Raw genomic sequence first — 27,520 nt, 5'->3', positions numbered from 1 at the left:
TAAGAAAGGTAGTAAAGAATTGACTGGTATGTATTGCTTATTATTTAAATTTTGTTTTTTAATCTTATGAAATACTTTTATCAATGTTCTAAATTTTAATGTAGTCAGATATATTACCTTTTCATTATGATGTCTCTCCTTACCCCATCTTAATGTTTAGAATGGCTTTTCTCCAACCCAAGGTCAGATATTCATCTCTGTTCTGTGTACTATACTTCTGGTGTCTTCATAGTTTTGTTTCTTTTCTTTCTTTTTTTTTCTATATATATATATATTTTTTTTTTTTTTACATTGCACATTAATCCAATTGGAAGTTATTCTGGATGAATACAGGATCTTATTCCCCACCCCCACCAAATATTTAAATATTTGTTCTAACACCATTTATCTTTTTTGTTCCTGTTAATTTGAAATGCTGTTTTGGTCATATGCTTTAATTTTTATGTATACCATCATTGTGTATGTACTGTCATTCCACATTTTGGTATTTCAGGCTTTATATTTTTCTCACCTGTGGTTGTGAAAATAATGTCACTGTTTTTGCACTTCTTGATTACTACTAGCGAGGTTAAGTTCATATTTTTATTGGCAATTTCTTTTTTCTTTGTAACCCCTGTACAGGTCTTTTGCCTATTTTTCTATTAGTATTTGTATTTTTATGGATTTGGAACAATTCTTTATGTGTTCTGGGTAGCAATATTTTGTTTATATTCATTATAAAAAATTTTCCCTAGTCTGTGATGTTACTAAATTTCAATGTAGTCGAATCTGTCAGTCTTAACTTTATGGTTTGTGCACTGTCTAATCTTAACTTAACAAATACTTATTGAGTATGTATTATGTTCCTGTCACTGTTTTAGGTACTTGAGATATATCATAGGCAAAAGAATGTTGAGTTCTAGAGCTTACATTCGAGAAGCTCCTATGTACCTTGAGTTCATAAAAATACTCACTTATATTTTTTTCCTAAAAGTGCTTAAGTGTACTGACTTTTCCCTTTTGGTCACTAATTCACCTGGAATTTATTTTTGTATATGGTGTGAAGCAGGAAATCTAGTTTGATTTTCCATGTGGGTAATCAATTATCCCAGGATCATTTACTGACTGATACGTTACTTCTCCGCTGTTTTGTAGTGTCACCTCTGTTGTCTGTCAGGTTACTGTATTTGTGTGGGTTTGTTTCTGTGCCCTTTCTGTTTATTGGTATATTTCTGGATCTTTGGCATCTGTACTATGCTCTTAATTACTGTATCCTTAAAATAAGCTTTGATATCAGACCTGACTTTTAATTTTTCTTCAAAATTGTTTGATCTATTCTTAGCTGCTGTTTTTTTTCATATATGTGTAAGAATCAGCTGTATTCCACTTTGTCTTTGGTTGTGGCTGGCTTCCTTTTCAGACCTGCCATTTGCTGTTTCAGGATATAATACTACCGTATTGGTGGTGTCTTCCAGTTTGGATCTTTGAACTTCCCTTTGCAGCTGCTACTTACTGGTTTTTTTCCTCTTCCCTTCTGTCTTCTTTTTCTTAGTGTCATTTTAAAAAGTACTTTAAACATGTATTTTTAAATTTAAGGCAGTATATTGGGGATGGAAAGGGAAATAATAGAAAAATATATAAGGCAAAAGGTGCAAATCCCTCTGATAGCAGTTTGCTGAGACCTCCCAGATATTTTCCTAAACATGTACAAATGTGTGTTTACAAAAGTAAAAATTGTTCATATGCATACTGTTTTATAGTGTGCTTTATTTTGTTTAATGTTAAAAAAGGCATTCTCCTACAGCTCTAACACATTCTTTTAAATAAGGACTGAATCATATGTAAATTACACAGTAATTTAACCAGTTCCCCTTTGATGGGCTTGTAGATGTCTACCTACTTTTCTCTCTTGCAGCCTTCAGATACTGCTGACCCTCATCGTTAAAGCAGAGGTTGTGCAGTTTATTTTACATCCACCTAAGGTCTCCCCTCTTAACTCTTTTCAAGGGGTATCGGTGGAGTTCTGTCAAGAGATAGCCTATTAGGGAGGGCACTGGCATGTAGCTTTCTTAAAGGGTAAAAGATGATAGTTAACCTTGGTGTAAATCCTTTAGTTAGTGGTATGTGTACTTTACTAAAAAGAAACACTCGAAGTTTTTTGTATTTTTTTTAAATTTACATGCGGCATGCTAGAGGGGAGTGTGGTGTTAGAGGTAGACCCAGATTGAAGAGTACAGAAATGAATGAGAAAATAGAGATGGAGAGCTTAAGCAAGTCTTTGCCACACACTTAACTATGAGAGGGTAGGAGAAGAAGAGAGGCAGTTCTTGGCATTTGCTTTTTGTTGTAGTTATGCCTTTTAAGGAAGTTAAAGTTGGATCTCTGTTATGTAATTTGCCCTTTTCTTAATCTTTCTAGCCTCCACCAGGCAATGTGAAAATGCCTAACGTACCCAGTACACAACCAGCAATAATGAAACCAACAGAGGAACATCCAGCTTATACCCAGATTGCAAAGGTTAGTTTTGTACACGTGTAAATTCATATTGGAAATTACAGTATCAGTATCATTTACTTCCAGTACAGATGGAGTTACAAATCAGAATTTCTTAGCCATAGCCTTCTTTTATAAGATATTATAAATTCTTGCACTGGGAATCTTACATACCATTTAACTCAATTTATAAGAACCAATTCAATTGCTCTTTCCTCCTCATCTGTTTTCTTCAATTCTTCTCTTTGTTTCTCTTACTCATTCTTATAGGCACAGAGGACACCTGAATTTCATTCTCCCAATTACCTTAGGACTCTTACTGCTTTCTGTCCTAATGTGTCCAACATTCCCATGAAGGTTTTCATGACCAAAATGGGTCAAATATCTATATGATATTTTCTGAAATTGATCTTCAGTGAATTCCTATATTTTGGAAGAGCACTTTGTGTTCTTTGGAAGAATGCTTTGAATTAGCTTTGTAACATAGTAGAGGGAGAGGTAGAAGATAGCATATCAATGTTACAATATTTTATATTTATGATAGCCTATTCACTTATGATTTTTTGTTTAGGAACATGCCTTGGCCCAAGCTGAACTTCTTAAGCGCCAGGAAGAACTAGAAAGAAAAGCAGCAGAATTAGATCGTCGAGAACGCGAAATGCAAAACCTCAGTCAACATGGTAGTATCCAAGATGTTTGAAATAAAAGTAACCTTTAAACACTTTAAATTATGCCTATACTGGCTCTAGGTTATTTGGTTTGTGAATAAAATTCTGCCGTATTCTATTCTAGTTTTCTATTTTAGCAAGGAGATCAGACACAACAAATTTTCTACTTGATTCTGTGTAGCTCTTTAATCTTGGCTGTTTTGCATAGTCTTTTGATAAATTAGAACACTGTGAGCCTTATCACACAGAAAGTGAATTTGAATATGACAATTTTGGTTAATTCTAAGGCCAGGAGCCTTTGATTATGCACTTGGGCTGTCTTTGTGTCTAATGAAACTTCATGAGTACATGGGAGTGTGCCCTACATTTGACTCTTCTGGTTTAGTTAGCCTAGTTTCAAATTTTCTTTCCTTGTCTTCACAAGTATGTTGTATCTGTCAAGTCATGTGGTGACTCTAGGAAGCTTAGGGTATTTTGATGATGCCAAAGAAATAAAGAAATGCTAAATTATAAGGTGTGAAATCTATTCAGGCTGTGGCAACCAAAGATCTCTTCAATGGAGTATTTTAGGGAAAGCTAGCAGTCTCTGGGTAAGAAGGGATAAGAGAGATAGGCAGTCATTGTTAATGTGTCTGGGATAGTGATGGGATGACAAGGCTAGACCAACAATAATAAATGATCTGCTTCTTCCTTATTGTGAATGTGTAAATCCGGGGGTTCCTGAGGATACATTTATCCTGGGCCTTTTTCTTGTTTGCAACATCGGAGACAGCGTCTCTAAAAGGAGAAACTAAATGTGTAATTGAAATCAATGTTTCCGAAATACCTGTAACTAAAATCTGTCCTATTTCCTTAGTGTTGACTAATGCAAGTTATTTCTATGAGAGAGATTTTAGTAAAGGTTGTAATGAAGAGTGGGAAATTAAGAGATTTCCAGTGTGTTATATATTTAACCCTCAGTACAGTTCTGTGAAGGGTGGTTGTTACTGTCATTTTTCAGATGTTAGAAACAGAGTCTTCAGGAGGTTGAGTTGCCCAAGGCCTCCGAGTCAGCACGTGGCTTGGCACCTCTGGTTTTAGAGCCTTTTTCTTTAATGCTGTGCTTGGCTTCTTCTCAGGTAGTACGAGACTTGTGTGAGAAATGTATGAGCTCCCTGAAACTTGAAAAGATGACAAACAGTGGGGACATGTTGGGGAGAATCAGAAATAGATCATGCTTTTTTCTGCTATGAAAATTTTCCTGGTCTATAAAATATATGTAAAATCTAATTTTGAAACTTGTAGGATATAATATCTAAAATAAGAAAATGGCCTTTAGATGTTAATTTTGCTGTCTATTTTTAATGTTTGACTTCCTGCTTTAATTTTAGTTTGATATTTCTACCACTGGTTCCCTATTTTCAACCTAATTTTTTTATATAGATACATTTTTTTCTCTCAGTTTGAATTTTTTCCTCTAGGTTTTTTATGGTGTTTTAACTCCTTAGCTTCTTTTTCATGACTGTTTCTTGTTTTCTGATAGTTTCAATTTTCTTATGTGTATTTTGGGTATTATTTTTTTTGAGACTTGGGGATTTCTGGATTTGTTACTTTGGTGTTGGTTAATCTTGTGTTTCTTCATGGAGTTAATAGCAGAAAACTTGAAAGATTCAAAAGCTGTGTCTTCCCTTTCCGCATGGGTTAGGAATTATATTTAAAGATTTGAGACACTGAGGAAGAAATTGTGGAAGTTTAAAAACTAAATGGCATACACAGAGAGCCAGACTCTGGGAACTTTGAAATAAATTCGTTTTTAGGGCAGAGTCACAAGCAATAACATATATTAGTCAACACTAAGGAAATAGGATAGATTTTAGTTACAGGTATTTCAGAAACATTGATTTCAATGAATTTTCAGAGTGAATATATGTGTCCCTATGTTCTTTTTTCTTTTGTTTCAACTGTACATAAATGGTTCCTGATAAATATTATATGACACTGGAAAATTATTTTACCATCTAATGTTTTCTAAAGTGATTCTGGGAAAATTTTTAAAGATACAAAGATTGGCTTTCAAAGTTGTCCAAGAATGTAGAGATACAATGTTATATTTGTAAAACAACAGATAATGTTCTTTATTCTGAAAACAAAAATAAGAATAGCTCATATTTGTTCTAATATAAGTAACTCTTTTTAAAAATTTTGCAGGCAGAAAAAATAACTGGCCACCTCTTCCTAGCAATTTTCCTGTTGGACCTTGTTTCTATCAGGATTTTTCTGTAGACATTCCTGTAGAATTCCAGAAGACAGTAAAGATTATGTACTACTTGTGGATGTGTGAGTATAGACTGAATTATATATTTGTTCAACAAACTTTATATTTTATTGTCAAAATCCATGTTTTTTTGGAACTCATATATTAAGGGTGATATTATTAATTGGGCTTTTCCTATAGATCTTTTAATTTTCAGAGTGAAATATATATTTGGGCACTTCAAAATTATACTATATGTGTCAATCTAAGTTTTTAGCTGAGGGAAACCTGTATAGTGAGAACAGGCGTTCTTTTGAGGAAAAGACTCCTCTGTCACATAGGTAGAATTTTGCAATAATCTGTTTTCCTTGAAAAATTTTATCTGGGCAATATTTTCTGTGAAAAAATTATGCATACTACTTTTATGCAAATGAAAGTCATTAAAAATTCTGTTATGCATTATTTTTGCATAAAAATGCAAAATAGAATGCAAAAAGGGGCATAAAGTAATTGTAATATTATGAACTGATTTTTCTTATAGCTTTGAGTATGATTTACACTTCATTTTCAAGTGAGGATGAATAATTTCATTATTCAAAGTAGTTAATATAGGATGTTTATTGAACAGGACATTAGGACGTATATTTTAGGTTGTGATACATTCCTTTGAATATAATTACAACTCATGGAATACTAAAAGTAAAATGGCAAGCTATTAATAGTTTACTGTATGTACTCAGAATTCCCACTTACTCTGTTTCATTTTCTTTTTCTTTTCTTTTTTTTAAAGATATTTTATCACTGTGAAATCTGTTTTGGTGGGGATCAAGAACTGGGACTTCTAATTTTTTTTAAATCTTCACCTGAGTTATATGCTCATTGATTTTAGAGAGAAGGGAGAGGCAGAGAGAGAGAAAAAGAGAGAAAGAAAAACATCAATTAGTTGCCTTCCCTGACTGGGGATGGAACCTGCAACCTAGGTATGTGCCCTGACCTGGAATTGAACCTGTAGCCTTTCGGTGCTTGTGACAGCGCTCCAGCCAATTGAGCCACACTAGCTAGGGCTTTGTTTCATTATCATTCCAAACATTTAGTATCATTTAATATCATTTTGTCAGTAGGAGAGGTAGCTGTCACAACTTCTCACCTGCACAACCTCTGGGTTAATGGATAATTTGTAGGTTGTATTCTTGATGGGGGAAATTTGTGTGTTTTTCCTGTATGATTGGGCAACCTTTCCCTACCCCACCCCCCCTCCAAATTTATGAAGTAATTTTCTCAAAATCTTTTAGGAACATTCTTCACATATGTGAAGTTGCTCTGAAATGTGAAAAGTGATTCCTTATGATAGTATATTAACCCTCATTTTTAGTTTATTTTTGAGATTTTTATTGTTGATCTAATATCTTCCTGAATCCCTAGTGTCAGTATCATATATTGTTAACATTAAAGATTTTGATTTCATGTGTATTCATGCTAACCAACTCATATTTTATTTAACCAATGTAATCATATAATATATGCAAATATATATAATAGTTATTTTTTAATGGGTGGAAATTGGCCTGGCATTTTAGATATAAGTTCTTTGGCTTAGTGGAAAACATATTTTGCTGGTGGAGATGGGGGTTGGGAGAAAATTCCATAAGGAATTTAATAAATAGGTTCCAGCCAAGATGGAGGTGTAGGTAAAAATGCTTCACTTCCTTGCACAACCAAAAGATGGATAACAACCAATTTAAAAACAATAAACAACCAGAACTGCCAGAAAATCAAACTGCATGGAACTCTGCCAACCAAGGAATTAAAGAAACATTCATCCAGACTGGTAGGAGGAGCAGAGATGGGTAGAGATGGGAGAGGACCTGGTAGCAAGGCGGCAGACTAAGGCAAGGCGGGGCTGGCTGACTGGGAAACTAAATATTCAAAACCTCTACCTGTAAAATACTGTGGGGGTGTAGCAAGAGAAATTACCAGTCTCGCAGGAGAGTTCTTTGAAAGTGGATCTAGAGTGGAGTGAGTTTCCTCTCTAGGAAACTAGGAAACAGAGAGGTATTGTTTCCTCTCTGACCCCTCCCCCAAAGACAGCACTGCAACACAGCAAAGAGGGTTGCCCTGGCCTGGAGAATACCTAAGGCTCTGCCCTGGTACAACCTAACAGGTGCTCGGAAACAAATAAATATGGCCCAAATGAAAGAACAGATCAAAACTTCAAAATAGAACTAAGTGACAAGGAGATAGACAACCTGTCTGATGCAGAGTTAAAAACGCCGGTAATCAGGATGCTCACAGAACTGATTGAGTTTGGTCGCAAACCGAAGGAACAAATGAAGGCTATGCAAAGTGAAATAAAGCAAATATACAGGGAACAAACAGTGAAGGGAAGGGAACCGGGACTCAAAGCCATGATTTGGAACAAAAGGAAGAAATAAACATCCAATCAGAACAGAATGAAGAAACAATTTAAAAAAATGAGGAGAGGCTTAGGAACCTCTGGCACAACTTCAAGCGTTCCAACATCCGAATCATAGGGCTTCCAGAAGGAGAAGAAGAGGAGCAAGAAATTAAAAACTTATTTGAAAACATAATGAAGGAGAACTTCCCCAATCTGGTAAGGAGATAGATGTCTAGGAAGCCCATAGAGTCTCAAAGAAATTGGATCCAAGGAGGAATGCACCAAGGCACATAATAATTACATTACCCAAGATTAAAGATAAGGAGAGAATCTTAAAAGCAGCAAGAGGAAAGGAGAGAGTTACCTACAAAGGAGTTCCCATAAGACTATCAGCTGATTTCTCAAACCTTAACAGGCAAGAAGGGGCTGGGAGGAAGTATTCCAAGTCATGAAAGGCAAGGACCTCCATCCAAGATGACTCTATCCAGCAAAGCTTAGAATGAAAGGGCAGATAAAGTGCTTCTCAGATAAGGTCAAGTTAAAGGAGTTCATTATCACCAAGGCCTTATTATATGAAATGTTAAAGGGACTTATCTAAGAAATAGAAGATCAAAAACTCTGAATAGTGAAATGACAACAAACTCACAACTATCAACAACTGAACCTTAAAAAGAAAAACAAAAACTAAGATAACAACTAGAAGAGGAACAGATTCACAGAAATGGAGATCACATGGAGAGTTATGAGTGGGGACAGAGATGGGGAAAGGGAGAACGGGGGGGAAGGTACAGGGTATAAGATGCATAATTAGTAGGGGGGGTTAAGAATAGTATAAAATACACAGGGGGGTTAAGAATAGTATAGGAAATGGAGAAGCTAAAGAACTTACATGTATGACCCATGGACATGAACTAAGGATGGGGGTGGAATGTTGGAGGGTGGGAGGGTGCAGGGAGGAGATGAGATAGAGGGGAGAAAAATGTTGGCATGACTGTAGTAGCATAATCAATAAAATATACTTAAAGAACAACAACAATAAGGAATTTAGTAGAGATTGAATGGGGAAGACAATTTTAAATGAATGATTAACTTTACCAATGCTGATTCTTTCAAAATAGATCTATTTTTGCTTAGAAATATATAACTTTCTGAGGTTCTTAGCAATGATATAGTTGACTATAGTATTTCCTAATCTTGTTCAGTTGACAGATCTGTTAACTGTATTTAAAGAGGGCTCAAGATTCCAGTTAAGGTTCTGATTTGAAGAATTATGTGGAACAAAGTAAGATCTAGTACCAGCTCAGTATTGCCTCCAAAGTTCATAGAACAGAAGCTGTTTAAGTTATTTTCAAGAAGTGTCAACCTTTTACTGACTTTGGAATTGACTAGTGCTTTCACACTGTAATTATAATTATAATGAGATTAAATTTTTTGAGGATTTACTTTATGCAAAGCACAGTGCTAATCACTTTTATATACATTGTTTTTAAATCGTAATTGGGAACTAAAGCATAGAGAAAATGAGTAACTTGTCCAAGATTACATAGGAAGTAAGGCTGGAGTTGGATAGTTTGACTCCAGAACCCAGGATCTAAATTTACATGTTATACCATCTACAGAGTGACAAAATGAAGAAATAATTGACATTTTAAACCCAAATACGATGCAGATATGCTTTCAATGGTACCTTGCTTGAAGCATAGAAATATCACTGTGAAGTGAATCTCAGCCTCTTTGCATGTACCTTTGCTTTAAAAGAAACAGAAAAAATAAACAGGCCAGCTACATTAAATGCCATTTAGTGAAGAAGATAATATACTATATTATAAAGCTGTTTATGTTAGGTGTTTGTATTGTAATGTAGAGCTAACAAGTAGAATATTGTTGCGATAGTTGCAAATTTAGGTCCAGATGCAGATTTAGGTGCAGATTTGAGTACTTAAAGCAAATTGAAATTTTATATCATGAATCATTCAACTTGCAAATCATATAAACAAAATGGCCTAAATATTTCATTAGTGTTCTACCTACACTTGGAGTGCAAGAAGTGGATTGGAATTGTATTGGAATTAGCAACACAGAATCATGCATTTCATGTTACCTCGCCTTTCTGTGTGTATAATCTCTGTGAGTGGACCAGTTAGTAAGTAGGCCTAAATATTTTACCGTTCATTGGAGTGCAGATAAATGACTTTTTGATTATAGTTGTTCGTTACTATGAAAACATTTACAAAAAATTTTTAATAGATTACACAAACTTAAATTGCTATTTTTTAAAAAAGCCTAAACCTGGAACAATTTTTGTGAACTTTAAAGTACTCATATCCATATATTGTCTTTCTTGAACAGATTAGTAGATACACTTTTAAAAATTATTTCTCTCTGCCCTGGCCAGTGTGGCTCAGCTGATTGGAGCCTCATCCTGTGGACTGAAAGGTCGAATGTTTGATTCCTGGTCAGGGCACAAGTCTGGGTTGTGGGTTCAGTCCCCAATTGGGGTGCATGCAAGAGGCAACCGACTGATGTTTCTGACATCTATGTTTTCTCCTCTCTCTCTCTCCTTCCTCCTCTGTCTAAGCATGTCCTTAGGTGAAAAATAAAAATTATTTCTATGAAAGTTGATATTTGAGTTAGAATGTTCTGAATATTTAGTACTTTTTTAGGCTGTTAGATGCCATTTAATGTTACAGAATAATAATTTTTTACCTCACAATCTTTTGAATTCTGTTTGTAAGCCCTTAACAGAACTTTTATTTTGAGGCAAAAGATTTTGATTATCTTTGTTAGTAAGCTACATTTCATGAGAGTTAGAAATCTTAATGGGAATAAAGTAATTAGTAAGAGTCATTCTTGTGTAATAGAATGAAATGGAATTTAAGGCTGTAAGAGCTGCATTTCTATAGGTGAAAAATTAAAACACAGAGAGATTGATTAGCTCTACAGAACCTAGATTTTTTCCTCTGGAGCTTTTTCTCTTACTCCAGAGATTGTGTGTTTATCTAGTTGTCAGATGAGAGCAAATTAGATGAGGCATCCTTGAATGTCTGTCTTTGTTGTGTTTCCTTAATTATTAACTTCATTTGATTAGTAATTTAAAGAGATTTTAAAGTTTGTTTTTATGTATTTTGAGATTGTTTTATTATTTAGATTCACTAGGCTTTCCATTTGTTTTTAATTCAAGTAGTAGTTTGTATATTTTTATTGTATTGATAATTTACATTAAAAATTATTTGAACTTTTGAAAGAATTTATTTCTTATAATAAACTCAGCCAGTGAATACATTTTTGAAAGTGCTTAAAATTATTAATTATAATGGGTAAATGTGGTTCTTTAGGATTGTAGTGTAGTTGTATGTTACTCAGATTTTTTATTTTTGGTCAGGGAAAATAATTATTAACAACATAAGAAGAGTTTGCCAAGATCTATTTGTGTTAACTAAAGAAAGGTCTGCCCCCTGAGCTAAAATACGTCATAGTGTACTTTTTTTTTCTTTAATAAGTTTAATCCTCTACCAAAACACAGTGTGTACTCCAGGACTTTGAAAAAATGGACAACTCAATGAAGATGAATTAATAATTCTTACAGATTGACTATATACTGTATTTTTGAGTCCAATCATTCTAATTTTACTGCTGAAAACTGTCATGACGAGGTTTCACAGGGCACTTCTCTTCTGTGTATAATGCGCTCATGAAGCTATCTGCGGCCCCGCTCTGTGTGAACGTAGTTCCGAGTGTAGGGTCTTTTCCCTCCTGGGTCCTGGTTCTTTTCCGGGCAGGCACTACTTTCTTTTTAGGCATTGGATCAAGAGAATATCACATGTTTCCTTCTCAGGAAGGAGGCCTTTCAGGTAGTGCTTCTGTGGTTTAGCTGTGTAATTGCCCTTTAAGAAAGGGCCAAAAGAATTTTTGCCAAACAGTGCATGTGTTAGGGCCACTTGTCCTCTCATTACTCTGTTTTCAAATCAAATGTGTAAGAAACAGAAATGTTTTGAAAAATAGTAAGTGAAAACGTATGGTAGAATACATTTACTCTTGGAAAGTATTTTTTCATTTATAATTTTTGTTGAATGAACTCATAAATTGAATGTAAACATTTCTTTTTTTGTTTGTGTTTTGATTCCACAGTCCACGCTGTAACACTGTTTCTAAATATCTTTGGATGCTTGGCTTGGATTTGTGTTGATTCTACAAGAGGAGTTGATTTTGGATTGAGTATCCTGTGGTTCTTGCTTTTTACTCCTTGTTCATTTGTCTGTTGGTACAGACCACTTTATGGAGCTTTCAGGTAAAATGTGTGTACTTTATGATATGCTCTTTAAAATCTGTGAGGTAAATAATTCGTGGTACACCTTAAAGGGAGAATTGACACGTTTTCATTAAAACTTTTTTATTATTGTATAAACCTTCATAAAAGTCTGTAGAGCACATGCCTATGTATTCATTGGGTTTTTTTTTCCCCCATGTCAGACAGGTAATATGGCAATGTCATAACAAGGTTTAAGGGAGGCATATCTCACACAACAGCATGAACACCCAATTGTACAAAAGGATCTCATTAGGTTTTTTAAGTCATGAAATCCCATTTTTTCCTCCCCAGAAAAATTAAACATGAAAATGAATGAATGAAAAATGAGAGCAATCTTACATCTTAATATTTGTAAAAGGTTCTATTCCATATGATACAATTAACTGTAAGAAAAATTTTGTTCTCCTTTGCCTATCCTTGGGGTTTTTTTTTCAATTTTTCAATTATTTTATTGTTGTTCAATTACAGTTGTCTGCATTTTCTACCCACCTCTCTACCCCACCCCAGCCAAACCCATCTCCCTCCCTTGCTTCCACCCTCCCCCTTGGTTTTGTCCATGTGTCCTTTATAGTAGTTCCTGAAAACCCTTCTCCCCACTATCCCTTCCCCCCTCCCCTTTGGCTATTGTTGGATTGTTCTTAACTTCAACGTCTCTGGTTATATTTGTTTGCTTTTTTCTTCTGTTGATTATGTTCCAGTTAAAAGTGAGATCATATGGTATTTGTCCCTCACTGCCTGGCTTATTTCACTTAGCATAATGCTCTCCAGTTCCATCCATGCTGTCGCAAGGGGCTTGAGCTCCTTCTTTCTCTCTGCTGCGTAGAATTCCATTGTGTAAATGTACCATAGTTTTTTGATCCACTCATTTGCTGATGGGCACTTAGGTTGCTTCCAGTACTTGGCTATTGTAAATTGTGCTGCTATGAACATTGGGGTGCATAGGTTCTTTTGGATGGGTGTTTCAGGGTTCCTTAGGGTATAATCCCAGCAGCGGAATTGCTGGGTCAAAGGGTAGTTCCATTTTTAGTTTTCTGAGGAAATTCCATACTGTTTTCCACAGTGGCCGCACCAGTCTGCATTCCCACCAACAGTGCACTAGGCATCCCTTTTCTCCACATCCTCTCCAACACTTGTTTGTTGATTTGTTTATGTTGGCCACTCTGACTGGTGTGAGATGGTACCTCATTGTGGTTTTAATTTGCATCTCACTGATGGCTAGTGAGGCTGAACATCTTTTCATATGTCTCTGGGCCCTCTGGAGAAGTCTTCCTTGGAGAAGTGTGTGTTCAAGTCTTTTGCCCATTTTTTTAATTGGGTTGTTTGTCTTCCTGGAGTGGAATCCTGTGAGTTCTTTATATATTTTGGAGATCAGGCCCTTGTCTGAGGTATCATTGGCAAATATGCTTTCCCATACCTTTGGTTCTCTTTTCATTTTAATGCTGTTTTCTTTAGCCATGCAGAAGCTTTTTATTTTGATGAGGTCCCATTTGTTTATTCTTTCCTTTATGTCCCTTGCTTTAGGGGACATATCAGTGAAGATGTTGCTGCGTGGAATGTCTTGAGATTTTCCTGCCAGTGTTTTCCTCTAGGACTTTTATGGTGTTACGACTTATATTTAAGTCTTTTATCCACCTTGAATTTATTTTTCTGTATGGTGTAAGTTGGTGATAGAGTTTCATTTTTTTTCATGTAGCTGTCCAGATCTCCCAACACCATTTGTTGAAGATGTTGGGCATATTTTTGCTCCATTTTATGCTCCTGCCTCCGTTGTCAAATATTAATTGACTGTTGAGACTTGGGTTTATTTCTGGGCTCTCTGTTCTGTTCCATTGGTCTGTGCGCCTGTTTTTATGCCAGTATCAGGCTGTTTTGATTACAGTGGCCTTGTAATACAGTTTGATATCAGGTATTGTGATCCCTCCTGCTTTGTTCTTCTTTCTCAAAATTGCTGCAGCTATTTGGGGTCATTCATGGTTCCATATAAATTTCTGAAATGTTTGTTCTATATCTGTGCAATATGTCATGGGTACTTTAATAGGGATTGCATTGAATCTATAAATTGCTTTGGGTAGTATGGCCATTTTGATGATAATTCTTCCAATCCATGAACATGGTGCATGCTTCCATTTGTGTTTTCCTTAATTTCTTTCTGCGGTGTTGTGTAGTTTTCTGAGTACAGGTCTTTTACCTCCTTGGTTAGGTTTATTCCTGGGCACTTTATTTTTCTTGTTGCTATAGTAAATGGGATTTTTTCCCTAATTTCTGTTTCTGGTATTTCATTGTTGGTGTACAAAAATGCCTTCAATTTCTGAATATTGAGTCTGTATCCTGCCATTTTGCCAACTTCACTTATCAGGTCAAATAGTTTTTTGGTGGAGTCTATAGGGTTTTCTATGTACACTATCATGTCATCTGCAAACAATGACAGTTTTACTTCCTCCTTTCTAATTTGGATGCCTTTATTTCTTTTTCTTGTCTGATCACTGTAGCTAGAACTTCCAGTACTGTATTGAATAAGAGTGTTGAAAGTGGACACCCTTGTTCCTGATCTTAGGGGGAAAGCTTTTAGTTTTTGCCTGTTGAGTATGATATGGCTGTAGGTTTCTCATATATGGCCTTTATTATATTGAGGTATGCTCCCTCTACTCACACTTTGCTGAGTGTTTTTATTATAAATGGGTTCTGTACTTTATCAAATGCTTTTTCAGTGTCTGTTGATATGATCATGTGATTTTTGTCTTTGCTGTTGTTTATGTGATGTATTAAATTTATTGATTTTTTAATATTGTACTATCCTTTCATCCCTGTGACGAATCCCACTTGATCATGGTGTATGATGTTTTTAATGTTTTGCTGGATGTGGTTTGCCAATATTTTGTTGAGGGTTTTAGCATCTATGTTCATCAGCGATATTGGCCTCTAGTTTTCTTCCTTTGTTGTGTCTTTATCTGTTTTTGGGATTAGGATGATGTTGGCCTCATAAAAAGAGTTTATGAGTCTTCCCTTTCTTGGATTTTTTGGAATAATCTGTGAAGGATAGGGGTTAGCTTTTCCTTAAGTGATTTGTAAAATTCTACTGTGAAGCTGTGTGGTCCAGGGCTTTTGTGTACCAGGAGTTTTTTGATTACTGCTTCCATTTCACTAGCTACTTTCCATCTGTTAGGCTTTCTTCTTCTTCTTAATTCAGTTTTGGAAGATTATATGTCTCTTGAAACTTGTCCATTTAACCCAGGTTTTTAAATTTCTTGGCATATAGTTGTTCGTAGTAATTTCTTACAATCCTTTGTATCTGTGGTATGGGTTGTACTTTCTCCTCTTTCATTTCTGATTTTATTTATTTGGGTCCTCTCTCTTTTTATCTTGATGAGTCTGCTTAAAGGCTTGTCGATTTTGTTTATCTTTTCAAAGAACCATGTCCTGGACTTATTGAATCTTTGAATTGTTCTTTTAGTCTCTATGTCATTTAATTGTGCTTTGATCTTGATTATTTCCTTCCATCTACTGGCTCTGGGCTTTGTTTGCTGTTGTTCCTCCAGTTCTTGTAGATGTAGATTTAGTTTGTTGTTTTTGAAATGTTTCTATCTTTTTTAGGTAAGACTGTATTTCTATGAACTTCTCTCTCAGGACTGCCTTCACTGTGTCCCGTAGGTTTTGGGCTGTTGTGTATTCATTTTCATTTGTTTCCAGAAACTTCTTGATTTTGTCCTTGATTGCATTGTTAACCCATTCATTTTTTAATAACATGTTATTCAGTCTCCATGAAATTGATTGTTTTTGAGTTTTTTCATTGAGGTTGGTTTCTAGTTTTAAGCCATTGTAGTCCGAGAAAATGCTTGATTTCAGTTTTCTTGAGTTTGTTGAGGCTTGTTTTGTGTTCTATCATGTAGTCTATCTTTGAAAATGGTCCATGTACATTTTAAAAGAATTTGTATATTGCTTCTTTGGTGTGAAAGGTTCTATATATATCAGTAAGTCCATTTGATCTAAAGTGTCATTCAGTGCCACAACATCCTTGTTGATTCTTTGGAAGATCTATCCATTGTTAAAATCCTCTACTATAAGTGTGTTGCTGCCTATATCTTTCTTGAAGTCCTCCAAGATACTCCTTATATATTTGGGTGCTCCTGTGTTGGGTGCATATGTTTACACTGTTAATGTCTTCTTCATAGATTCTGTTCTTGAGTATTATGAAGTGTCCTTTTGTGTCTCTTTTTATGATTTTGTCTGATGTAAGTATTTCAACCCGGCTTTTCTTTCCTGTCCATTTGCTTGGAATATTTTCTTTCAGCACTTCACTTTCAGTCTCTATAGTTCTTTTGTTCTTAGGTGTGTCTCTTGTAGGCAACAGATATGTGGGTCATGATTTCTTATCCATTCAGCTACCCTATGTCTTTTCATTGGAGCTTTTAATCCATTTACATTTAGGGTTATTATTGGTAGGTACTTACTCATTACATTATTCCCCTTTGCACCCCTCTTTCACTCTTTTTTATCCTCTTAAAGCAGTCCCTTTAGCATGTCTTGCAATGCTGGTTTGGTGGAGGTGTATTCTTTTAGCCTTCTTTTGTCTGGGAAACTCTTTATTTTGCTTTCCACTTTTAATGAGAGCCTTGCTGGGTAGAGTAGTCTTGGTTGCAGGCCTTTGGTTCTCATTACTTGGAATATTTTTGCCATTCCCTTCTGGCATGTTGTGTTTCTTTTGAGAAATCAGCAGCTAGCCTTATTGGAGCTCCCTTCTGTGTTACTTCTTGTTTCTCCCTTGTTGCCTTTGTTCTCTCTTTGTCTTTGAATTTTACCATTTTAGTTATGATGTGTCTTTAGTTATGTGTGTCTTTAGTTATGATGTGTTCATCTTGGTTGGGGCCCTCTGTGCTTCCTGGATTTGTGTGACTTGTTCTCTCATCCAATCAGGGAAGTGTTCTCTCATTACTTTTTTAAACAGGTTTTCTGTACTTTGTTCCTCTTCTCTTTCTGGTATCCCTATTATATGGATATTGTAACTTTTCATGTTGTCCTGCAGCTCCCTTAACCATTCTTCGTTCTTTTTTTTGTCCTTTTCTTGCTATTTCTGGAAATTTTTTTCTACCTTGGCCTCTAGCTCGCTGATTTGATCCTCTGCTTCATCTAGCTTGCTTTTAATTCCTTCTACTGCAATATTTAATTCAGAAATTGTATTCTTTATTGCCTCGTGGATCTTATTGATAGTGTCTGTGTCCTTTTTCATGCTGATGTAGTTTGCAGTAATTTCCTTGTAGCTTCCCCGTAGTTCTTTGCAATTCTCACTGAACTCATTGAGCTTCCTTTTAAACATTGTTTTGAACTCAATATCTGATAGCTTACTTGTCTCTATTTCATTTAGCACTCTTTCTGGGGATTCATTCTCTCCTTTTGATTAGGGGTTGTTTCTTTGCCTCCCTATTTTAGGGGAGACTCTTCCTGTTTGTTTCTGCTTCTCAAATTGATCTGCTTTGACTCCCTGTCTTTGTGGTATGAACTTGTATGGTGGGAGACTTGCAGGATTCAGTGGTGTAGTCTCCTTGATCTCCTGAACTTGATGCTTTTGGGATGCCCTTTATGTCGTTTATGTTGGCTCTCTGGATGTTGGGTTTTGATTGTTGTTGGGTGGGTCTTTGTTGGGTCCTTACCTCCAGATGGCTGAGTGAGGATCACTCTACACACCATGTCTTGTATTCTGTTGTGTAGGTGCTGACAGAACAAAACCACACTGCCTCAGAAACAAACCCACTGCCCCGTAAACAAACCCGCTCCTGCAAAAATAACTCCCACCTACAATCCCAATATCAACAGCACATGAACTGGTATTAATAAGGTATCAAGAGATTAAGACTATTATAAGAAAGGAGAAGTAAATATGAAGTGACCTACTGAAAGAAAAATGATTTTGAGAGGGTAGTGAGAGGAGCCCTAATAAAAGTAGAGAATTGGAGCAATGCAAAGAGAGAGAGTAAAATTTACATTGTAAATAAAAAATGGAATGAAGGCGGCAGAATGGAGTAAGCAAAGGGAAGTGTATAGTATTAGGTTTAAACAGAAACTTAAAAAAAAATAAAGTGAAAGAGAAAAAAATAAGTAAATAAAAGAATAGGAAACAAATTGGAGTCAAAGATCCACCGCAGCACTATCAATAACAAAAGAGCTAAGGTTAATATAGGTGGGATGGGAATAAGAGGGAAAAAAAAGAAAGAAAAGGTTAAGAGATGTCTAGAGGAAAGGGAAGTTATTTTGAGATGATAGAGGGAGAAGGAATACTAAGAGTGAGGAATGAAAACCAGTCTAAGACAGGGAAAAATTAAAACTTGAGATGAAAAAAACAGCAAGATGAAAGAAAAAAAGATTCAAAAGAAAAAACAGGCTAAGACAGGAAAAGGTTAAAATTTGAGACAAAAAAGAAAACAGGCAGGATGAAGGCAGAATGGAGTAGGAGAGGGGAATGGTAAAATTTGAGATTTGAAATTCAAGAATAGTGAAGATCTCAAGATAAAATTGAAAAAATGCAATAACAACTTCCCTATCTCCAACTAAAGAAGCAAAGATTGCTAAAGGTGGAGATAGAACGTAGGTATTCTAAGAGCAGGAAAAAGAATGTGAGATGACCATTGACAAGAAAACTGGTTTTTGAGAGGCTGGATGTGGAAAAATAGTGGGAGTGTGGAATGGAAACAAAGTTGTACCAGGAGAGAAAACAAAATTTAAAACGAAAATAATAAGAGGAAAGATATAGGTAAAATGGAGTAAGAGAAGGGAGGAGCAAAATACAAGAAATAGAATAGATTTTAATGCAAAATCTAGTGACTTAATATGCACAAATTGGAAGGACAAGAAATGAATGTTAAACTATTCAGGAAAGAAAATATTGCAAATCATGGAGAAGACCACATTGGATTTTGTCTTGGTAGCACCTAGTATTTACCACTGTTTTTTCTTTCTGCATCTGCCTCTAGTGATGTCAGATGTCCCAGTCTGGCCTTAGGCAGCCTATTGGAGACTACCAGGGATCTACTGTCTGTGGCTGACTCCTTCACCTGTTGATCTAGTCACTGCACTGAGCAGTCAGGCCTAAGCACCACAGGTGGGGTATAGTACCTCCTAGGTGTGGGGCTATTGCTTCCCCTCAGGCTGATGCCACTCAGAGGTGAGTGGTCTGCCTGAGCAAGATGGCTCCTGCAGTGTGGGGAGTGACTCAGCACCGGGATCCTCGCAGCTGCTCTCTCAGTTCTTTCCCCAAAGCATCCGGCCCCAGTCTCCTCAATCGTCTCTAGGCCACTCTGCCCCGCCCCCTCTCTTTGCCAGAACCCTGGGTCAGCGGCTGCATATGAAAAATTTATGCATTGGCCCTTTAAACACCGCTTTGTGTATCCAGCTGTCCATCTCTGGCAGAGAGAAACCCGGATACTTTCCACAGCTGGATGTTATCTGTGTACTTTTGGGGCTCTGGTGCTGCTAGCTGGGGAGCCCAGCTTGGGGTTTAGACACCACACTTATCTGGGGGATCCCCTGGCCACTGAGATATCTCTCTAGCACTTTAGCTCTCCCGTGGGGGCCCAGCCAGTCCTCTTGTGTCTTCTCCACATTCCCTACCAGTTGTGTTGTGTTGAAGCTGTTCTTCTGTCTCTCCATGGTCATAAGACTTCTCTCCTACTAGTGTTCAGTTGTTTATTCTGGATGATTTCTCCACAATTTAGTTGTAATTCCATATTGGTCTTGGGAGGAGCTTAGTGTATCTTCCACTCACTCCTCCACCATTGCATGTACCAGATTTCCTTTATTCATTCAGCTACTGCAGAACATCTTGGTTGCTCTGTTTTTGGCTATTACGAGTAAAGCTGCTGTCAACATCTGTATGCACGTTTTTGTGTGGACTTAAGTGTTTTAGTCCTTTGAGTAAAGAAATCTATAGAACCAGTTGGGACACACTGACATCTTGACAGTATTGGCTCTTCCTCTCCACAAACATGGAATATCTCTTCATTTATTTATTCCTTTGATTTATTTTATCAGAGATTTGTTGTTACATGTTGTTGTTGGCTCCAGCTGCTGGTGACCCTATGAATGAGTGATGTCCACAGTGTCCTGTCCTCAACAGCCCTGCTCAGCTCCTGTAGTCTTATATAAGTGGCTTCTTTCATGGAGTCAATTCACGTATTTGGTCTTGTTCTTTTCCTGCTGCCTTCTATTTTTCTCAGCATTATTGTCTTCTGTAAAGAACTCTGCTTTTTCAAAGTGCCTGAAGAAGAGTTTTGTAATTTTCTTCATGTTAGATTTGTGCCTAAGTATTTCATTTTTGGGGTGCTGGTGTGTTTTTTTTTTAATTTTTTATTTATTGATTTGAGAGAGTGGAGGGGGAAGGAGGGGAGAGAGAGAGGGAGAAGGAGAGGGAGAGAGAGAAGGGTTTGTTCCTCCATTTATTTATGCATTCATTGGTTGGTTCTTGTATGTGCCCTGACCTGGGATCAAACCCTCAGCTTTGGTGTATGGGGGTGATGCCCTAACCAACTGAGCTAACTGAGAATTGTGTTTTGAATTTCAAATTCCACTTGTTCATTATTGTTCTATAGCAGCTATTTTCAACCTTCTTCATCTCATGGCACACATAAACTAATCACTAAAATTCTATGGCACACCAAAGCATATTTTTTGCTGATCTGATAAAGAAAATAGGTATAGTTTTGATTCGTTCACACTGTACTGCTATTGTTGTGTTGGCCATTGTCATTTTTTTATTTCACAGTCTAAGGAAAAAGAGGTCAGTGCCCCTGACCAAGTAGTCAGACATTGCATGTTTTAAAAATCCTTGTGGCACACCAGTTGAAAATTGCTGCTCTGGAAGAAAGCAGTGGATTTTTTACATTAATTTTGTCTCCTGCAACTTTGCTATAATTACTTATTAGTTCCAGGAGGGTTGTTTTTTGTATGTTCTTTTGGATTTTCTTCATAGACAATCATGTCAACTGTGAACAAAGACAATTTTATTTCTGCCTTCCCAGTCTTAATATCTTTTCTTTTCTTTTCTTGTCTTACTGCATTAGCTTGGAGTTACAGTACAATGGTGAAAAGCTGTGATGTAAAGCAGGTTATACTTGCCTTGTTCCTGAAGTATATGATACACATTTACAACTAATCCACATTCACTTTTAAATAACACTGTACCACATCTTAGGTAGTATGAGTACCTTATAATACAAAATAATCCTAATTCCTCCCTCCTTTCATTTTCATCATTGTTGTCCTTCATTTCACTTATACATAAGTATACACACACAAGCATATATAATCAAATATAGTGTTGCTGTTATTTTGAACAAACTGTTAGATTAACTAAGAGTAAAAAATTAAAGTTTTCATGTAGCAGGTCTGAGTCACCTGGGTGATTTGATATTTCACCAAAAAACTCTGCATGAGATGTGATGCATGAGTGGACACGTTGCTGTGATGAAGCTGCCAATCACCAGTTGCCCACAGCCTTGGCCTTCTGAATCATCCAAGTAGTTTCTGTGGGGGAATGTTCAAACTTAAAATTTGAACGTTCAAGCAAAATTTGATGCAGATTCATTGCTGTACTTTCTCAGTCACTTTGAATGTGACACCCACACAGTACACATGCTCACACAACAGTGTCTACCACTCCCACTGACTAGTACAGTGAAGTTGTCATTGTTCACGCATGTGCATTCCAGTCCACTCTCCTTGGCTGCCAGGTTACATCGATGTTGTGCAGACCATTCTCGTTATATTAACAATGAATAGACTTTTTTTTTCCTAAAGAACTTCTTTTAACATTTCTCGTAAGGCAGATCTACTGGTAACGAATTCCCTCAACTTTTGTTTGCCTCAGGAAGTCTTTTTCTTCTTCACGTTTGAAGAATAATTTTGTAGGGTATAGAATTTTAGGTTGGTATATTTTTCCCCCCAACACTAAGTATTTTACTGTACTCTCCTCTTGCTTTCATGGTTTCTGAGGTGTCAGATGTAATACTTACCTTTATTCTCTATAGTTAATGTGGTTTTTTCCCTTTCTTTGTATTTGATTTTCTGTGGTTTGATTACGATTTGCCTAGGTGTAGCCCTGTTTGGTGTTCTCTGATCTTCCTGGATCTGGTGGTATCTGACACTAATTTGGGGAAATTCTCAGTCATCATTCTTTCTAATATTTCTTCCATTCCTTTCCTTCTTCTTCTGCTATTCTTGTTACATGTATATGACACCTTTTGTAGTTGTCCCACAGTCCTTGGTATTCTTTAAAAAAATTTTTTTTTCTCTATGCTTTTCAGTTTTGAAGGTTACTGTTGAGAGACTGCCAAGCTCAAGATTGTTTCCTCCCCATGTCCAGTCTACTAATAAACCCATTAATGGCAGTCTTCATGTCTTTTACTGTGTTTTTGATCTCTAGCATTTATTTGGTTCTTTCTTAGAACTTCCATTTCTCTACTTATATTTCTAATCGGTTCTTGCTTGCCACTTACTTTATCCATGAAAGCCTTTAGCATACTAATCAATGCTAGTTGTAAATTTCTAACTTGCTTTTTTTTCATTTTAATATGCCTTGTAATTTTTACTTGTGCCTGTGCCTCTGGACTGTTGACTTCACCGGTGCTTCTCAGTGCCCCCTCTTCCTTAGATGGGACAGATGGCTAGAGTGGGAGTTTGGTATTTCCCTTTACCCAAGTAGGTATTAACCCAATAATAAAGCCAAAGTGAGAGGCAACAAGCATTTGAGATAAAAAAGAATAGCTATTCTGGGAAGCACTGATTCAGGCAGAAACTCAAATAGTGTCCCAATTAGGAGACAAAGATAAGGGGTATTTATGAGAAACGGAAGGGAACAATTACCTCCATAGAAGGAAGGCATTTCTGTTGGTGCAGATAAGCTAACCTAGTGATGGTGATTTTAAACAATGTGAATTTTCAGTCTAGTAGTCAAAATATCTGCTTTCTTGTTATCTTCACAAACAGGTCTTTGGAGCACAGTGTTGTTTTAGACCCAGTCCAAAGGTTATTTTGCCCTGTTTCAACATTCCAAAGGTTTGAGGCATAAGATGTGCAAGACAGTCTGTTTAGAATGACAGCTCTGACTCCATTTCAAAGTGGCTCCATTTATATTGTTTGTTTTGGGTTTTTTTTTTTTTTTTTTTTTTTTTTTTTTTAACATAGGCTAGGCTCTAATAAGACCCCAGCACTTTAGGCTTTTGCTAACCTAAAGAATAGAGTTAAGAATAGAGTGATCTGGAGTATTTCCAAATGGTTCCTTTTCCCTTCTTCCTGCAGCTAGCATAAGGGGATTTCCCCCCAATATTCTCTGATTCTCTGAGAACCAGGTTGAGCTCTTGGTGGTGCTAAAACTCACAAACGCATGGGACTTCTCCCATGAGTAGGTCTCCCTGCTCTCAGAGTTGTCCACTTAAGCCTCCAGCAATTTTTCCTTCTGTGGCACTGGTTTCTGTGAAGGCTTTTTTTGCTCATGGGTTTTTGCTCTGTTAAGTTTTGATTTTGTATTCATCTGTCTGTCTCCCCAATTTTGGGGTATCAGTTTGCACTGTGACTTCACTTATCTTTTAGATCTAAGAAGAGTTGTTGATTTTTCAGTCTGTTTAGCTTTTTACTTGTTGTCAGGATAGGTTGGCTATTTCTAAGCTTTTCTAGGTATACTTTTTTAAAAGCTTTCTCTGGGCAGTAGACAGTATTTATGTCTTGTTTCTTTATAATATACTTCATATCCATGGAGATATTATATCTTTTATATTGGAATAGTTTGTTAATTGAAATTATAAGTTAAATATGATTGAACTGCAACACTATTTTAATATCTTGACATAGACTATGAACCAAAAAGTCAGTTTAATTCTTTTATGTAAAGAGATTTGATTTTAAGTTTAAAATCATATTTAAAGCTCAGGAATTGATATTATGATAATAATAGAGCAGGGTGTCAAACTCATTTTCACCAGGGGCCATATCAGCCTCACGGTTGCCTTCAAAGAACTGAATGTAATTTCAACTTAACAGTTAAGGAGTAGTTACATTTATATAGTCTTAAAATGATTTGGGCCCTTTGAAGGCAACGTGAGGCTAATGTAGCCCTTGGTGAAAATGAGTTTGACACCCCTGTAATAGAGTTTCTAAGTGTGATGTAAGGACCCTTGGGGTTCTCCTTTCAGGGATCTTAAGGAAAATAGGGAAAAAAATCTTTGTGTTCTGGGCTTTGGCAAAGATTTCTTAGATACAACAATAAAATCAAGATCCATTAAAAAAAAAAGATAAATTGGAGTCATAAAAGGGCAAAACTTCTGCTCTTTAAAAGATACTCTTAAGGGAATGAAAAGACAAGCCACAGACTGGGAGATAATCCTGCCAAGCATATATCTGATAAAGGATTTGTATACCCAAACTCATAAAACTCAACAATAAGGAAAATAACCCAAGTAAAACCTCGGAAAAATATGTTAACAGTTTATCAAAATTGATAGATGGATGACAAGCACATGAAAATGTGTACAGAAACATTAGGTATTAGGAAAATGCAAATTGAAATCAAATGAGATACCATAATATACCTGTTAGAATGGCTAAAATTTAAAGGATTGATCATACCAGCAGTTAGATGTGGAGGAACTGGAACACTTATAACTACCATTGGGAATATACAATGGAATAAATCCTTTGGAAAACACTTTGGCAGTTTCTTGTTTTTTTTTTTAAATCCTCACCTGAAGAGAGCAAGGTGGGGGGTGCGGGAGAGCACACAAGTGAAACATCAATGTCAAAGAGAAACATCAATCAATAGGTTCCCTTCCCTCCCTTATGCGCCCTTACCAGGAATCAAAACCACAACTTAGGTATGTTCCCTGACCAGGGATTGAACCTGCAACCTTTTGGTGTATGGGACAATACTCCAAATAACTGAGCCACCCGTCCAGGGCTGGCAGTTTCTTAAAAAGTTAAACGTATATCTACCATGTGTTCTAGTCATTCCACTTCTAGGTAGTTACCCAAGAGAAAAGGAAATATATGTTCACATGAAAACTTAAACATGAATGTTTATAGCAGCTTTACTTAAAATAGTAAAAAACTAGAAACAGTCTAAATGTCTATCAACAGGTGAATGAATAAAATTGTGGTGTATCCGTACAGTGCAGTACTACTTAGCAATGAAAAGGAATGAACTTTTGACATGTGCAACATGAGTGAATGAATTGCAGAATAATTGGGCTGAGTGAAAGAAACATGAGAAAAAAGTGTATAGTGTATGATCCCATTTACATAAAACTAAAATATGAAAGCTATAGTGACAGAAAACGGTGGGGTGGGGAGGAAGCACAAGGAAACTTTGGGATATGTTTACTGTTTTTATTGAGAAGGTTCACAGGTATATACATATGTCAAACCATCAAATTGTACATTTTAAATATTTGAAGTTTATTGTATGTTAATTATAATTCAGTGAAGCTATTTTGTAAGAAAAACAAGAGGAAAACAAATTTTTGCCAAGATGTTTTGTGGTACAGTTGGAAATTGAAAGGACAAATTGAGGTTGCAATAATAAAAATATCATCTAGTATTTGAACAAAGGGTTCACATAAACTGTTGTTTATAATTTCAAGCCTCAGGTAGTTGCCACAGGTATTTTTAAAAATATGTATTTTTAAAATTGTGAGTGTCAGTCTGCATGTGAATGTAAAGGTATTGAGAAAAATGACATTTTACCTTCTTCCCTCCCTTTTTTTTTTTTTTTACGAAAAGGAGTGACAGTTCATTCAGATTCTTTGTATTCTTCTTCGTCTATATTTGTCAGTTTGCTGTACATGTTCTACAGGCGGCAGGATTTCACAACTGGGGCAACTGGTAAGTCACTTAATTACTCTAGTTAATCCGTTCATCTAGTATATTTATGTAATTTTTGGCTTCCTAAAAATAGGTGACAGACAGACCCTGGCCGGATAGCTAAATTAGTTAGAGTGTTGTCCCCATACACCAAGGTTGCAGGTTCCCTCCCCAGTCAGGGCACATACAAGAATCATCCAATGAGCGCATAAATAAGTGAAGCAACAAATAGACATTTCTTTTTCTCTCTCTTTCTGTCTCTCTTCCTCTCTTTCTCTAAAATCAATTTAAAAAAATTATTTTTAAGTGGTTAACAAAGAAAAGCCAGATTAGCAAAAGTAAACAGAAGTAAAAATTACACTTTTTTAGTATTTAAAACTTGTCTAAGGCATAACCTTTGGACAAACCCTTCTATTTGAAAATTATGATGGAAAAATGTTAATTAAAAACAGCACACTGTATCTAGTTTAAATAAAATGTATATGTAACAAGCACTAAGAGGAAGAGTAAAAAGGAGACCGAGGAGTGATTAGATAGATAGGAGGGCTAAGGATAGTGGAAGGGAAAGAAAAGAAATTCAAGGATTTCAAGGAAAAGGGGACCTAATGTGTGTAAAGTACTGTTTTTAGGTATACAAACATGTTTTCATATACACGCGCATATGGACACCTATCTTGAAAAGTGGAATCACTGCATACACTTATACACGTTTTTTTTTTTTTATTGAATATATTGGGTTGACAGTGGTTAATAAAATTATATAGGTTTCAAGTGTACAATTTTATAACACATCATCAGTATGTTGTGTTGTGTGTTCACCATCCCATCTCAGGTCTCCTTCCATCACCATTTATTCCTCCCTTTACCCTCTTCTACCTCCCTCCACTACCCTTTCCCTCTGGTAATCATCATACTGTTGTTTGTGTCTATGAGGGTTTTTTTTTTCTTAATCTCTTCACCTTTTCCACCCAGCCCTGCGATCCCCCTTGTTTCTGACAACTGTCAGGCTGTTCTCTGTTTATGAGTCTGTTTCTCTTTTGTTTGTTAGTTCATTACATTCCACATATGAGTGAAATCATGTGGTATTTGTCTTTTTCTGACTGGCTTATTTCACTTAGCATAATGTTCTCCAGGTCTATCCATGCTGTTGCAAAGGGTAAGTTTTCCTTCTTTTTTATGGCCGAGTAGTATTCCATTCTGTAAATGAACCACAACTTTTTTATCCACTCATCTACCGATGGACACTGGGGCTGCTTCCAAATCTATACATACATTTTTAAACATTATCATTCTCAGCATGGCGAAATAGTCACTCAGTGGGGTATCCTCAGAAATGGACACTCTTTGGACCCAGACTAGGAGATAATAGCCTATTTATATATCTGTTCGTGCATTCTATAGCAAACATTCCTTGAATGAGACGGCAGGTAGAAGAGTACACATCTCTAAAATTATTCCTCTATCTCTTCTTTCTTTTATAACTGAGGTGCCTGCAGTTGAGTTCCTGTAAGCTGAAAGCCTGCACAAGGCAAATTTACTGCACTGTGTACATAAACTGAAGTGAGCATGAAACTGTGGAGTATATTGGGGACTACGTTTAGTGTGCT

At 36.2% G+C, this 27,520-nt stretch overlaps 1 protein-coding gene and 1 pseudogene across 3 annotated transcripts in view; one reads left to right on the top strand and one right to left on the bottom strand.

The window, feature by feature from the left end:
* SCAMP1 (secretory carrier membrane protein 1) overlaps positions 1 to 27,520 on the top strand; it is a 94,790-nt gene that overhangs the window by 46,502 nt on the left and 20,768 nt on the right. For 2 of the 3 annotated variants that reach the window (XM_045197911.3, XM_045197910.3), the window contains 5 exons: positions 2,398 to 2,496; positions 3,044 to 3,152; positions 5,328 to 5,456; positions 11,897 to 12,056; positions 25,833 to 25,934. In XM_045197911.3, the coding sequence (XP_045053846.1) occupies positions 2,398 to 2,496; positions 3,044 to 3,152; positions 5,328 to 5,456; positions 11,897 to 12,056; positions 25,833 to 25,934 (599 nt within the window). The remainder of the gene's footprint in view (positions 1 to 2,397; positions 2,497 to 3,043; positions 3,153 to 5,327; positions 5,457 to 11,896; positions 12,057 to 25,832; positions 25,935 to 27,520) is intronic. The other variant, XM_045197912.3, reaches the window with a different exon arrangement.
* Positions 12,233 to 12,322, bottom strand: LOC112307591 (small nucleolar RNA U13; annotated as a pseudogene).

Source organism: Desmodus rotundus, chromosome 1 (genome assembly GCF_022682495.2).
Source record: "Desmodus rotundus isolate HL8 chromosome 1, HLdesRot8A.1, whole genome shotgun sequence".
Lineage (NCBI taxonomy): Eukaryota > Metazoa > Chordata > Mammalia > Chiroptera > Phyllostomidae > Desmodus > Desmodus rotundus.
Note: the sequence above shows the minus strand (reverse complement) of the source record. Positions and strands in the feature narration are given on the sequence as shown.